We start from the raw sequence: 13,124 nt of genomic DNA, 5'->3' as shown, positions 1-13,124 counted from the left end.
TCCTCACTTATCAACATGATCAATTGGTGTTATGCAAAGTGGATGATGACAATATAAAGTCACAAAAGATGACTATATCACTGCCAGACTGCCGAACAGATCATTATGTAACTGCCAACTCACTGAGCCTCATGGCCCAGCCAGGCTGATCACGTGACCCTAGCCACTACCGTCATGGCTCCTCTCAGCTAGCACTTCAACATTCCTTACTACCAAACTTCATTAGTGAACAAGCTAGATCTTTTCTAACAATTGTTATAAATGTGAAATGTTGGACAGCAAGATAGTCAAACCACAAATAAATATGTCTGTATCTATTAGATAGATGCACATACACATGCACACACATACACACGCACACACATACACATGCACACACATAAACAAGTCAACCCAGGTGACTTCAGTTACAGCCCCTTAATGGCAGATTATTGATATTGAGGTCCAAGATAATGCAAGAAGGTGGAATCAAAACCTGTGATTTCTCATTGATTTTGAAGAGAGAGAAAATACAAGCCAGAGTGCTCTATTCAACAATTCATGTGTAAGCTTCACTACAATGTGTCTCGCTCATCTAAAAGCTTGATGTAGGAACCTTTATAGTTCATCTCCTGGAAAAAATACACATAGAAGAGGATTGGTAGGAGGCTGCTCTTCTGTCAGCTGCAGGGCCGACTCTTTCTTGGTGTACTAAACAAAGCTGACAGATCGCTGAAGCTGAACACAGTGGGGCATGGAAATTTAAAAGTCTCTTCATTTAAGGGACAAGCCATGACTTTTAAGTTCACTTCATTGAGTAGATTGTTTCCATATGATTTTGATTTTCCACTCGTAACTCAATGCTTGCTGTAAACCAAAATGTCTTGAAATTAGAAAAATAAACACACAAATCAAAGAAATTGTACAAAACACGTATTTTTAGTGAATAGCCAGTTTGTGGCCAGGTTTGAACAAGCAATATAAAATATCATACATCCCTGATGAGGCTTAATAAATGGTTGCGCATGTGATGGTGGTACCTGTGTGTAAAAGAAAGAAAGGGAGAAAAATGTCATCACACTAATTCCTCTGCTTTTCACTGAATGGGTAACAATCGCGACCATTCCAATTAGGAAATCTTCACAAATTTATATGAATCTTTTCTTCTCCACACAAAGCACAACTAAAATTTCTCATTTTTCTAGCAAATAAAACAACGTGTAACATGCTGAGATTCTAAGTTAGTATCACGTATGTAACAAAGAATTTCATTGAAAATAGAAGTTTTCTACATTATTTAATGATAAATATGTGCCAGTTTAAAGATATTGGCCATAGCTATCTGTAAATATCAATACTTTTCTTTAAATATTAAAACTATTTTCATATCACAAATACAGCCTTTACCTGACAATTTAACACAAATCAATGTTTATAAATATACAGCGAGGATTTCTTTATTTGATGCACTGAATTGCATGCAAGAAAAACTAGAGGCTTCTACTTAAAACAAAGAAAAATTAGAATTCAAAAAATATTTTAATTCTCTTTTAATTGACTGTGTCTGAACTTTTGGACAGAAATACCTGAAGCGGACTAAATTTTATTTTGCTCTGGATACTCTAAGTTATCAGGACACTTATAATTTAGTTTAGGATTATACACATGGCTTAGTGCTTCTCTTTCAAGCAGTTGCCCAAATTTCTCTAATTTTATACATATTAGTTATAGGAGGTCGACTTGAAAATAAGAGAGGGTCATCAAATCCATGAATTTCATTATTGTTTCCTTGATAAGCATTTGTTACTGAAAGAACTATACTGAAACTTACAGAATAAAGATAGATTAGATTTTACTTTAAATATTTTTTGGTCTTTAAAACTTTATTATTATTAAGATAATTTTAATGGGCACTTTTACAGCTCTTCTGGTAATCCATATATCAATCGTATCAAGGATATTTGTACTTATGTTGTCATCATCACTTTCTAAACATTTACTTTCTATTTGAGCCCTTGGTATCAGCTCCTCTTTTTTCTCTCCCTCCCCACCCTCCACTCTTGTGACCCCTTGATATATTATAAATTATTATTATTTTCATACACCAACAACTGTCTCCCTTCACCCATGTTTCTGTTGTTCATTACCCTCTAAGGGTGTGTGTGTGTGTTATGTGTTGATCATTGCAATTGGTTCCCCCTTGATTATTTTTTAATAACCCAATTTCTCTACCTCTGATTACCTGAATTATTATTTTTATAAGAGAACCAAATAGATGATATAAAACTTCTGGAAAAATTCAGACCACTTTCTACAGTTATTTCTAAGACTTCTCCAGAGATGGTAGTGACTTACTATATCAATTAATTTTGTAGTTACTGTGTATCTGGGAGCTTTCTGAAGCCCATCAGTATATCAATATTAGTATTAGTGTTTATTCTATGGCCTGATCACATATTGTTCTTCATGAGCTGTATATGCACTGTGTCTTCTTATTTATTGTTATGCAACTGTCTGATATCTTAATATTAGCAAATGTTTGCTGGAACTTGTGACATTACGTTTAATAGCATTCTTGTTTTTGTGGAGCAATGAAAGTCCAGGCTGTAAGAGAAGTCGTTGCTTTTCTCACATGGTTAAGCATATTTTTTTCTTTAGGATGCTCTGGTGTTTCATTCTTTTCCATAGTTTTCTATTCTATCACTTTGAAAAATTTTAATGTCTCTCCTACATTTGAAAATGTGCCAAGAGTGCTACCAAATGTAAATCAGCAGAGACAATTACTATAAAAGTGTCACTGTGGTTTACATGGATTGCCTTTCTATGCAGATATAGGCAAGTGGTTGGAGTTAAGATGCACCTAAACTAATAAATCAGGACCTATACAACTTATATAAATGTTCTAGAAATTATTTTTATAGCTACATGTACAATCATTTTGAAAACATCTTAAATAATGCAAGTAAATTAAAGTAGGGTGGTGTTCTCTTGGTCTCGGACAAGATACTCGTTGTTGGCCTTTGTAGACTCTGATATGCTAAAGTCCTAAATATCCATCGGAAACCACAGAAAAAAGTCTAGAAACCACAAATCAGAACACAATCTTTTATTGAACACAAATTGGACAGAGTGTTACTTTACTTAAAGTGTTATATATATGTGTATATATATGCATGCATGAATATGAATTGGAATCTATATGATGGCAGTGAGTTTTGTTTTTAACATATATTCTGTGCATTCAAGATAGTGTTATGTAAAAGGTAAATTTATACTGCCAGAGAAATAGAACTGTTATTAATTCTTGTTCCTCCCACAGCTAAGGAAAACAAAAAGTCATGCAGGGAAATATCAGAACCCCATATTCTACCTACGTGGCATGAAAGCCCTTCTCTCCATTCCTGGACCATGGAAGTTTCCAAGTTCCCTCTGGAGCTTCAAACAATCGAAATGTCCCCTTGCCAACTGAAGGAGACCCCTGTCACTCCTAGGTTAAAAACAACCTAACAGCCTCCATCACCATCATGCTGCTTAAGGTTATTTAACTCTAGGGCCTTGGTGTAAGATGACAGTAGGACAATGAGTACCAATGGCAAAGGATAGTTTCAGTGGTCATTTGCAACTTCATTGCTTCACCCATACGCCTTAAGCATTTGCTGACTGAATATACTCTGAAATAATATTTGTTAACAAGACAGTTTCACTATGGTTAATCATCTAACAGAGTACAAAGCCAGAAAGACCAGGGTTCCTATGAGTTAAAAACCCATACGAATGGGTTGCTTTCCTATGGCATAGACTTCCTTCACAACTCTGTAAAGTTCTACGGGAACAAGTCAACATGCACATTGTATCGAGGTTAGCCTCACAATGTGGTGCAGTCACATGCTCGAATTTGAAGTGAAGTTGAAAATTATAAGGGTTATCAATAATCCAAATAGCGAACTTAGGGTGTCCAAGTGAAAGGATTTGGAAGATCTGTATTAATCAGGAAATTATCTTAGTGCACCAATCTTCTCCCTGGTTTTGGCAAGAGAGACCTTAGGATGCATTCTAAAAAGTTGCATTGTGGGGGATAAAGCCTACAGGTTCCGGGTTAAGAATTTCTATATAGCTCATTTGTTAGTTCTCTGAAGGCATAGAAGGAGTGCTAGGTCCTGATCTCAAAATTGAGTCTTTTAAAACTAACAGTATATGATACTGTGGAAATATATTAAGTGACCAGGAAGAATTAGAAGAAATTGCCATTAGAGAGTGTGGGATTTGTTACACATAAGTAAGCAATGATCTATGAAAGGCTAAGCCAGGGTTTTTCACAAAATGAGAAAGAAATAAACAAAGGGTAGAAGAGTACAATGACCCTATTACATTCAGACAATAAGGAATTGTCCTTTTATTTGAAAGGCCCACCAAAATATATTTATCTGTGGTGACAAGAGTTCATATATATGAAAGCATGAAATCAAAAATTGTGCAACAAAGTAAGAATAGAAATATACTCTCCCTTTTCATAAATATACATTATTTGAAATGCTGATTTGAGGGACGCTCTATCACCACATTTTTAAATATCTTGATTTGGGCTGAAGTCCCATAAATTAAATATTCCCAACTACTATCAGAACTTTGTTACCCAAAATATATCCTTACACTCTACTTTGAAATTATTCTAAGATAATTATTTCCACATTCATAGTAACTAGTACAGTTCTGACTACAGATGTCCCAGGTTTCTAAGGAAAGAAAATTATTCGGAGAAACTGTTAATAAAGGAAAGTATGGTAATAGAGAAGAGTTGTTTCTTAAAAGTGTGATAAGACTGGCATTTTTCATTTTGAATGACTTCAACTGTTGCAGGCAAGATTTTATTTTCAGTCATAGAAGCAAAACGATTGGATACACCTCTTTAGTACATTGCCCACCAATTTCCTGGCTCCTCCTTTGTACCAGCCTCACAATGGTGTAATTCAGCTTGCTAGCTTAAAGCCAACATTTAGCTAACAGAATTCTCCCTGCTGATGACTGCTCAGCCCTTGCAGAGCAATTCAGTGTATGGTAACACCTGGGAGACCTGAAGAATTTCACTCTGTAGATGCCAAGGAAAACCCCTTAAAATATTCATTTTAAGCCTTCTGAAAAGTGTATTGCCATCCTCACTGCAGACCTTCCCTTGCCTGGGACATCCATCAAGAAAGACCTCAGGAGAAAGATGGGGGTCATTTCAAGAAGCCATCTCTTGCACCTGATGACTGCATTTCCAAACCTTGCCACTTTTTAAGAGCAAATCATGAAGGATGCCCTGGGGTGCTGACAAGTCAGTGTCTGCTCCATAGGGTTTTATTAATAAAGTTTTTAAGAGCAAATGCCTCGAGTGAATTTAATGCTTCTTGATTGGATGTTACCAGACTGACTGTTTTCTAGGGTTATTCCCGCATTATTTTACAGCAAAACAGGGAGTAAGCTTCCATGTTTTAAAGAGAATTACTCAAAAAAAGGCATCCAGGGGGGAAAAAAAGAAGTAACCTTTGCTTTTAGCACATGAGAATGTCTGAGTTCCAGTTAGTTTATAGATGCATCATTGACTCGAATTCATCGATTCTCTGCTTGGTGTTCCCTTTGCGGATTTTCCGGTAGGATATTGTGTTGTATCGGGAGTAAGCATTCCGAGAGATGTCATTCTTTTTCCCCAAGGTCGGATGCTCTTCTGGTGTCACAGGTTGGGAACTAGGGCTGCTTAGAGGGGAGTCCTCAGTCGCATCGCCATCATCTTTTAATTGAGACCCGTCTTCACTTTTTTTCTTAAACGCTATCACACGAACTTCATCTTCATCATCATCATCATCATCATCATTAGTCTCTTCATCCCAACTCTCTTGCTCCTGGTCATGTTCAGAAGGCAACACACCGACTTGGTTGGGTGTTTGAAATCCCAGCCATTCAATTTCAGTTGTCTGGTAGGCTGTGTTCTTTCTAGCTTCTTCTCCTACTCCCATGGGTTTTTCACAAATCCTTTCCGTCTGTCTAACTATTTCTTGCTCCTTGCTGCTTGGAGGAATCGTCTCCCACTGATGCCCTATAGTAAAATCAATTCATAGTCAGATATGTATAAGTTCCAAAATACCCACTTTTTATTCTCCAAGCTATTTCTTTGGACAAGCATTTCCCAACATGTTTGTCATGGGATATTATTCTGGGGGTTACTAATATTTGTTACACAATAAAAAGGCTTAATAATCAAATCACTTTGGGAAACACTCTACATAGGGTTTCTAAGGCTGTGAATCTTTATGGAAACAGACAGCCTCATCTTTGTCCCATGCAGTGTGCAGTGAAGCGCCAGCCTTACCACACACAGTCCCACTAGGGCTCCCGATGGCCTATAAATAAGGTGGAGGCCATTGTTTCTTTGCTCTTCGCACAATGTTCTAGTCTCACAGAAAGATGTACACAAATCAATTTTTATCCTAGGTTTTTTGCTTTCTTTTCATTTCCTTGATTCTAGGAATTACATTATAAACTTACATAGAAGGATATATATATATTATATATAAAGATATATATATATATGCACATATGGATTAATACCACTAGCTACTTAAACCGCACTCTTACCAGGTAGTAAGTATCCAGCCTAGTCAATGATCTTTACATTTTAAGTAAGTATACATTTCAAGATTTGTTAAAATCTTAAGATTTATTTTGCTTTATTTTTCCCCCCACAAGAATCAAATAAATGGATCTTTTTTGTAGCGTAGGAGGCATGAGTAGAACTGTCCCTGTGAGTTTCCCAGACTGAAACATTTTATGGGAGTAGAAAGTCCCTGTGAGCTTCCCAGACTGAAACGTTTTATGGGAGTAGAAAGCCTCAACTTGCCCCCGCAGAGCGACTGGTGATTTCAGACTGATAACCTTTTCGTCAGCAGCCCATATATAACCATTACATTCTTCCCCTTATAGATTATAGCTTAAGAAACCCTATGGACTATTTACTCTGTCTTACAAGGTCACTATGAGTTAGGATCAACTTGAAGGCACATAACACATCTTCTAAACTGTCTCTGAAAACGTAACTATCTGACAATGACTGTCACCATATTCTTCCTTAAAGACTGCGCAGTGAGCCATTGAATATGGTCAGTTGACAGTCTATGAAGTATCCATGCAAAAGAGAAAAATGCAGAAAATCGCCAATCACACCCATGTTCTCTTGGCATTTCCTATTTTGTGTGATGTTCAATCTATCATCTCTTCAATATTTTGCCTGTGAGGTCCTTGATATTAATGAAACCAAACTGGATAAAAGAGCTGGCTTCAATTTTGAGATAAATTAACTTTAATAACCATTTAAATAAAATGGTTAATTTTGAGATAAGCTGTTTAAGCCTACAAGATGACAAATGAATGAATGGTTAATAAAGTACAGTTTATCCTGTACTTCATTTTGGCACCTGCTTGGATGTAGACATCTTTTTCGAACAGACTCCTAAAGAATTTGTGGCTCTTAGTCTGTTCTCCAATTTTCTGAAAGGGCACAAATAAAATTAGCTTTCTCATCCTGGGAATTTTCTTTGACAAGAATTAGGCAACCATTTGGGGCTTCTATCAGAGAGCTAGTGTTGTCTTATAGATTAATTTTTAAAAGTAATTTAAACTGTCTGACAATGGCCAGCTTTCTGCATAAACCCATTTTTAAAACATTTACATTTCACAAGGTGCCTGGTACCATTTGAAATTAAAGACATCAAATTAAAGAAATGCTGACACAGTGAACTAACTCAATCAGAGGTAGATTGAGCATGCTGGTCACCTCTGCCAGCCCTTTCACTGTCAGCCTTGCAGCATCTGGAATGCTTTCTAAGGTGGAAGTCACAGACAAGCCAAGACTCCTTTATCTGCCTGCAGCAGCTTGGAGATCCTTTAAGACATTGTCTAGATTGCTCTCATGAAATCCATTCTCATGTCACATCACATGCAAAAACTGTCACTCAAATCACTCCAATTTCTGTGTACAAAATGGTGGCTCTGTTACCTTCTCTGAATGCCATTTCCTCAGTACTCGTTTCTTGGAGGGAAAGGTCTGTAATAGCCTTATGAACAATAAAGAGGTTCTCTTCTCTGTTTTCTGGGAGGGGGAGAAACGACAGCATTAATATTTAAGCATTTAGATAGTTTGAGAGAAAATAAATGATCAATTTGGACTCTAGGTAGAGTTTTTCATTTTAACTCTGCTGATTAAAAATATCCTTGACTCATTTATTCAGTGGTTCCATTTATTTATGGGTATAATAATAATTTCCCTTTTATATCTACATGAAACATAGAACCCTTAATTTAGACATCTTCAGATATATTTTGAAAAAGAATTTGAAAATGTGAATCCCTCTTGTTCAAATAATAATGAGATTGTTCATAATACTAATAGAGTTCTACCACTGTCACCAACTGTCAACATTCAGCCAACACTTACTCTATGTAGACAACTGAAGCGGATAAGTCTTAAATAATTCTTCCACCAGCACTATAAACCATGCTCGTCAAGAGAAAATGGAGACTGTCTGAGACTAAGAACGTTCTCTAATATCATAGAGCCATCAAATAGGTCATTCTAGATTTGAACTGAGGCAGAGGTTTAGTCCTTAGGCTATCTAGCCTTAGTAAAATTAAGGGGTCATATTTGAAAAATAGATTTTAAACTTAAAAAAAATATTTAGGTCATTCCTGTTATACTGGAACCCATGGTGAGTATACCAATCAAAGCAAGCAAATTGAAGAGCCCAGAGATACTTTACCTTGAAGGAGCGTCTCATCCAGGGATGAGTTGACCACCAGAGCCCGTTGTGATGTTTCACTTCCCCCCTGAGGCTCTTCTAAGGGTTCATCTCCAAGACGAGGGTCCACGCTGTAGTAGGGTGGTGTGCCATCAGCAGGGGATGCTTCGTCTTTGATTTTAGTGGTTGGTTGTTGCCCATTTTCAGGTGGTGTATCTCCATTGCACTCAGCCCCACGGAAGGTCACTGGAACTTCTGTCATGATGTATGTTGAGGGAAATTATACCAACAAGCGAGCAGAACCTTGATCGGATGACTTCTTTTGCCTGGAAATCCTCTAATCCCACCTTCTACTCTAAGAATAGTAATTTCAAAACATCAGTTTCATACATAATAACAAACTTCTCTTCCTAAAGATGTCCAGACAGAGTTTAGAGCAAAGGCAACAGAATTGGCCAGATTTCTCACCAGCCAGGGAGCATGGATCCAACCAATCATTGTCGTTTTTTTGTTGCTCTGCAGTCCCACTTGCAGAATTAGTGACACCCGCTTAATTTACATAAACAAACAACCCTAGGCAATCATGCTTTTGTGTTGGCATGTACAAGGGGACTTTCAGCGAGTCAGCCCCCCCTCTGGGAACAGAGATTTCTGTCCCCTTTCATAATGGCCCTTTGTTATTTTCCTTGTAACAGGAGCTTTAATTGTTCCACAGCTTTAATCCCGAGAGAATGACCACCTTGAGGCACATTAGTTCTGCCTAACCGGCTTAGCATTTCCAAACGGATTTGATTTAAGTAAAACCGCGGCTATTTTGTAGAGGACAATGGCCCAGTCTCATATTTATTTTAGAATAAAAACAGCTTCTCAAAACCTGGAGGCAGGACAGTTTCATTGGGAATGTTTCTGGCGGCAGATTTCATGGGATGCCCAGTCACTGGATCTCTGGGGGAAAAAAGGGGGGGGCGGAGGGAAATCAAGCAAATAAAGTTCTATCAAATTGTTGATGCCAATTAAAAAAAAGTTTGGAGTAATTTATTTGTCCTAAAATGTCCTATTCTCAAATCTACTTACTTTTACAGATTCCTAATTCGTTCTTGAATACCTTACTATAATTTCAAAAAAGGTTTCCCAGTCCCCAATCAGAATAATCTCCATATTCCTTGCTAAAATTAGGTGAGACCTATAAAATTATATACAGTGAACCCTCGCCACTTCGCGCTTCGACTTCCGCGGCTTCACTCTATCGCGGTTTTTGCGTAACAGCGCATGCTCTGTCATTACTGCCACTGATTGGCTCATACTGTACACGATTGATGCCATAAATAATATAATAAATAATAAATGATCATTGTAACGTCCAAAATGTTTTACTGTATTTTCCCTTTTTCGTTTAATAAATTGGGTAATACGAGTGTAATGATGACTAAAGGGTGTTTTTTCATGTCCTCTATGCTCTAACTACGAAAATATTTGATTTACAAATAAGGAATCCTACTTCGCGGAATTCCATTTATCACGGTAGGGTCTAGAACCGATTAACCGCGATAAACGAGGATTCACTGTAGTACTAATGCAGTCTGCCCTTGGGGGAAAGAGATGATTCTACAAAACCTCTGCTAGCAATGATTATTTCATTCTTCCAAAAGAAAAGATTCTAGAACCTTTCCCCACGCCACTCCCTCTGCTGGGAATGCCCCTTTCTCTTCAAAACCAAGCCTTTGGTCTAACCAGCTGGTCTAAATTCTTAGCTTTGGGGCTTTAAATGCAATTTCCTTAATGACACGTTCCCTGATCCACAGGAATGGGACCAGATTCCTGTTACAAATTATCTTCACTGTTTCAAAGCACTTTTCACAATTGTGATGAAATAGCTAATTATACAATTGTCTGTATAATATCTTTCTTGTACATCAAAGTGTAAGTTTCATCTGACCTAGAATGATGGTTAGCTTGTGAATTAAGGCATCCCCAGCACATAGCATATGTTTTGAATTCAGTAGGTGCTCAATTATATTATATTATATATATATGTATATGTGTGTGTGTGTATATATATATCCCTTTGAGAAAATGTTTCAGAGCCTTTGTAAGGGATGAAGACTCAAGTTTGGAGATTAACTGCTAATGTATCACCCTTAGTGTTGTGTCTAGTGCTACTACACCTAGCAGGGGCTTTATCTAGGATGCACAGTCCCTCTGATGCCAATCCCCATCTCCTACATATAGGGCTACTTTCTAGAAGAAGCTTAAACTCTCTCCTTTGCCATCACTAGTTGTTTCCTACTTAGCAATCTAACCTGTTTGCCTGTTTTAAAATATTTTTAACAAGTGCTTATATAACACGTATATGCTAGGCAATGTTCTAATTGCCTAATCTTCCTAGCAATCTTTGAGGAAGGGCTGTGCTTTCCCCATTTCATAGGCTAGAATAGTGAAGCACAGAGAAACAGAAAGGAACTTGCCCATAATCGCACAGCTAATGAGCCTACTGATGAAGGCTTGCAGCATGCAAAATAGCTCCATTCTTATCTTGTGTGTTTATGTTTCTGTGTGCCAGAAATCAAATGGGGCTGTGGCCTGAAGAATTAACTATGCTGCTAAATCAGAACAAGCAAACTCCTTGTCATCGAGGCAATCTGACTCATGGGGACCCAACAGGTCAGGGTAGAACTGCCCCTGTGAGTTTCTTAGACTATGTTTTTCTACGGGACTAGAAAGCCTCCTCTCTCTCCCTTGGAGTAGCTGGTGGTTTCAAACTACTGACTTGTGGTTAGCAACCCAACCACTCCATAGCCAAGAGAGGGCAGCCAAGGGTGGTATCAGAAAAGATGGATCGCTAAAGCATTCTCTAGAGACAAAGAGGTTCGGTGGCACATTGGTTCAAGTTCTTGACTGCCTACCAAAGATGACAGCCTTGGAAACCAAAAGGGAGAGTTCTGCCCTAGAGGATATATGTTGGATTAGACCGAGTTTGGGGCAAGGAAATTTCTCCCAAGAGAGATGGCCTACTGCTGAGGAAGGTCGGGGGAGGCTATCAAAGGGTTGAAATTAACTTAATGGCAGTGTGTTTTTCCCCAAGAGATGCAGCCAATCTATGATAGCCTAAAAGTATGCTTTCTATCAGTCTCCTGAGGAATGCTGTGAGAGGATTGTTGATGTCAAGAATACTCCCTTAGTTCAAGGGACAGGATCTAGAGCTTCATGGGTTAGTGGCACCCCTTCACTAACTCAGGAGAAAGACAGGGCCTGTGACTTTCTAAAGAGTTACAGTCTCAGAAATTCACAGGGGAAGTTCTACCCTGTCCCATAGAGTTGCTATGAGGTGGTATCGACTTGAATGCAGTGAGTTTGGTTTGCTTTGGTTTTCACTAACTTGGAGCTAGAACAAACTAGAATCTGGAACAGCAAATATATATATGGAATCAGAGAGGGAGGCTATAGAAACTGAGATTAGCAACACATAGGGACGTCTTAGATTGTGAGTTCCTTACAGCTAAGAGGTGTTACTACCTCAACCAAATGCCTAGCACTAAACCGAGCACCTGCTCCTCAGTTTCACATTAAAGAAGCCCATTTCTAATCATTCACAGTGAAATTGGGAGCAGCCAAGGGATGGGCAGGTATAAACAGAAGGCTTTAGAGAATTTAAGCACATTTTCTCTCTCTACTGGATTTCTTTAATCCATTGGGTAATTTATACCTACACCATGGTTTTAATGGCAATTTCATGCATTTTGAGTTACTTTCTAATATAGTGCTTTGACAGTATTGTCTCTGGGCATTAGAATTAGTTCCAATTTAGAAAAACAGAAACATTCACCAAAGTTCTGTCAGTCTCAGTGTGTTAGGCTGAGAAGCAAACTTTATTCCAGAGAAGCAACATGAATGACGCTTGTATGTGTATCTATAGAGAAAGGGATTTATGTCAATAAATAGCTCACACAATTGTGATTGATGATTCACTGCCATCAAATCAATTCTGACCCATAAAGTTCTCGCACATTCATTAGGCAATGGACTGCAAACCACAAAGTCCAAAGTTGGAAACCACCAGCTGCTCAGCAGGAGAAAGATTGAGCTTTCTACTCACATAAAGACTTACAGTTTTTGGAAACCAACAGGGGTAATTCTACCCTGTCCTACAGGGTTACTATGAGTCACACAGTTGTGGAAGTAGTTAAATCCAATCTAGCTTAAGTCCATTGGCCAGATATAAGTTGGGGGCTTCTCCTGACTCCTGTAGCTTCAGGGGTTGACAAACAGGAAGCAGGACAGAAAAGCAGGAAGTCCACACAGGTTGGCAAACACAAAGTCAAATGAATCCAAAGTTAGCAGTCTGCTAATGGCTTCTGGGATCTATAGGCAATATGATAA

General features: G+C 38.1%; 1 protein-coding gene across 1 annotated transcript; it reads right to left on the bottom strand.

Annotated features, from left to right (window-relative positions):
- Window positions 1-3,070: 3,070 nt before the first annotated feature.
- ERMN (ermin) lies at window positions 3,071-9,217 on the bottom strand. The gene is made up of 3 exons (XM_004703806.2): window positions 8,769-9,217; window positions 8,009-8,101; window positions 3,071-6,052 (listed from the first exon to the last, which is right to left on the bottom strand). The coding sequence occupies exons 1-3, from the start codon at window positions 9,007-9,009 to the stop codon at window positions 5,544-5,546; spliced, it is 843 nt and encodes a 280-aa protein (XP_004703863.1). The 5' UTR covers window positions 9,010-9,217; the 3' UTR covers window positions 3,071-5,543.
- Window positions 9,218-13,124: the final 3,907 nt, after the last annotated feature.

Source organism: Echinops telfairi, unplaced genomic scaffold (assembly GCF_000313985.2).
Source record: "Echinops telfairi isolate 266 unplaced genomic scaffold, ASM31398v2 ScPeMD7_4;HRSCAF=17, whole genome shotgun sequence".
Classification (NCBI taxonomy): Eukaryota; Metazoa; Chordata; class Mammalia; order Afrosoricida; family Tenrecidae; genus Echinops; species Echinops telfairi.
Note: the sequence above shows the minus strand (reverse complement) of the source record. Positions and strands in the feature narration are given on the sequence as shown.

What these genes read in the sequence shown, in the direction of transcription:
- ERMN (XM_004703806.2), bottom strand. Translation starts at nt 9,009, where the DNA reads ATGACAGAAGTTCCAGTGACCTTCCGTGGGGCTGAGTGCAATGGAGAT. An exon ending in GGATGAGACGCTCCTTCAAG is followed by an intron (nt 8,102 to 8,768) that starts GTAAAGTATCTC and finishes TCCCCCTCCCAG; the next exon opens with AAAACAGAGAAGAGAACCTC. An exon ending in GGAAATGGCATTCAGAGAAG is followed by an intron (nt 6,053 to 8,008) that starts GTAACAGAGCCA and finishes ATTTTACTATAG; the next exon opens with GGCATCAGTGGGAGACGATT.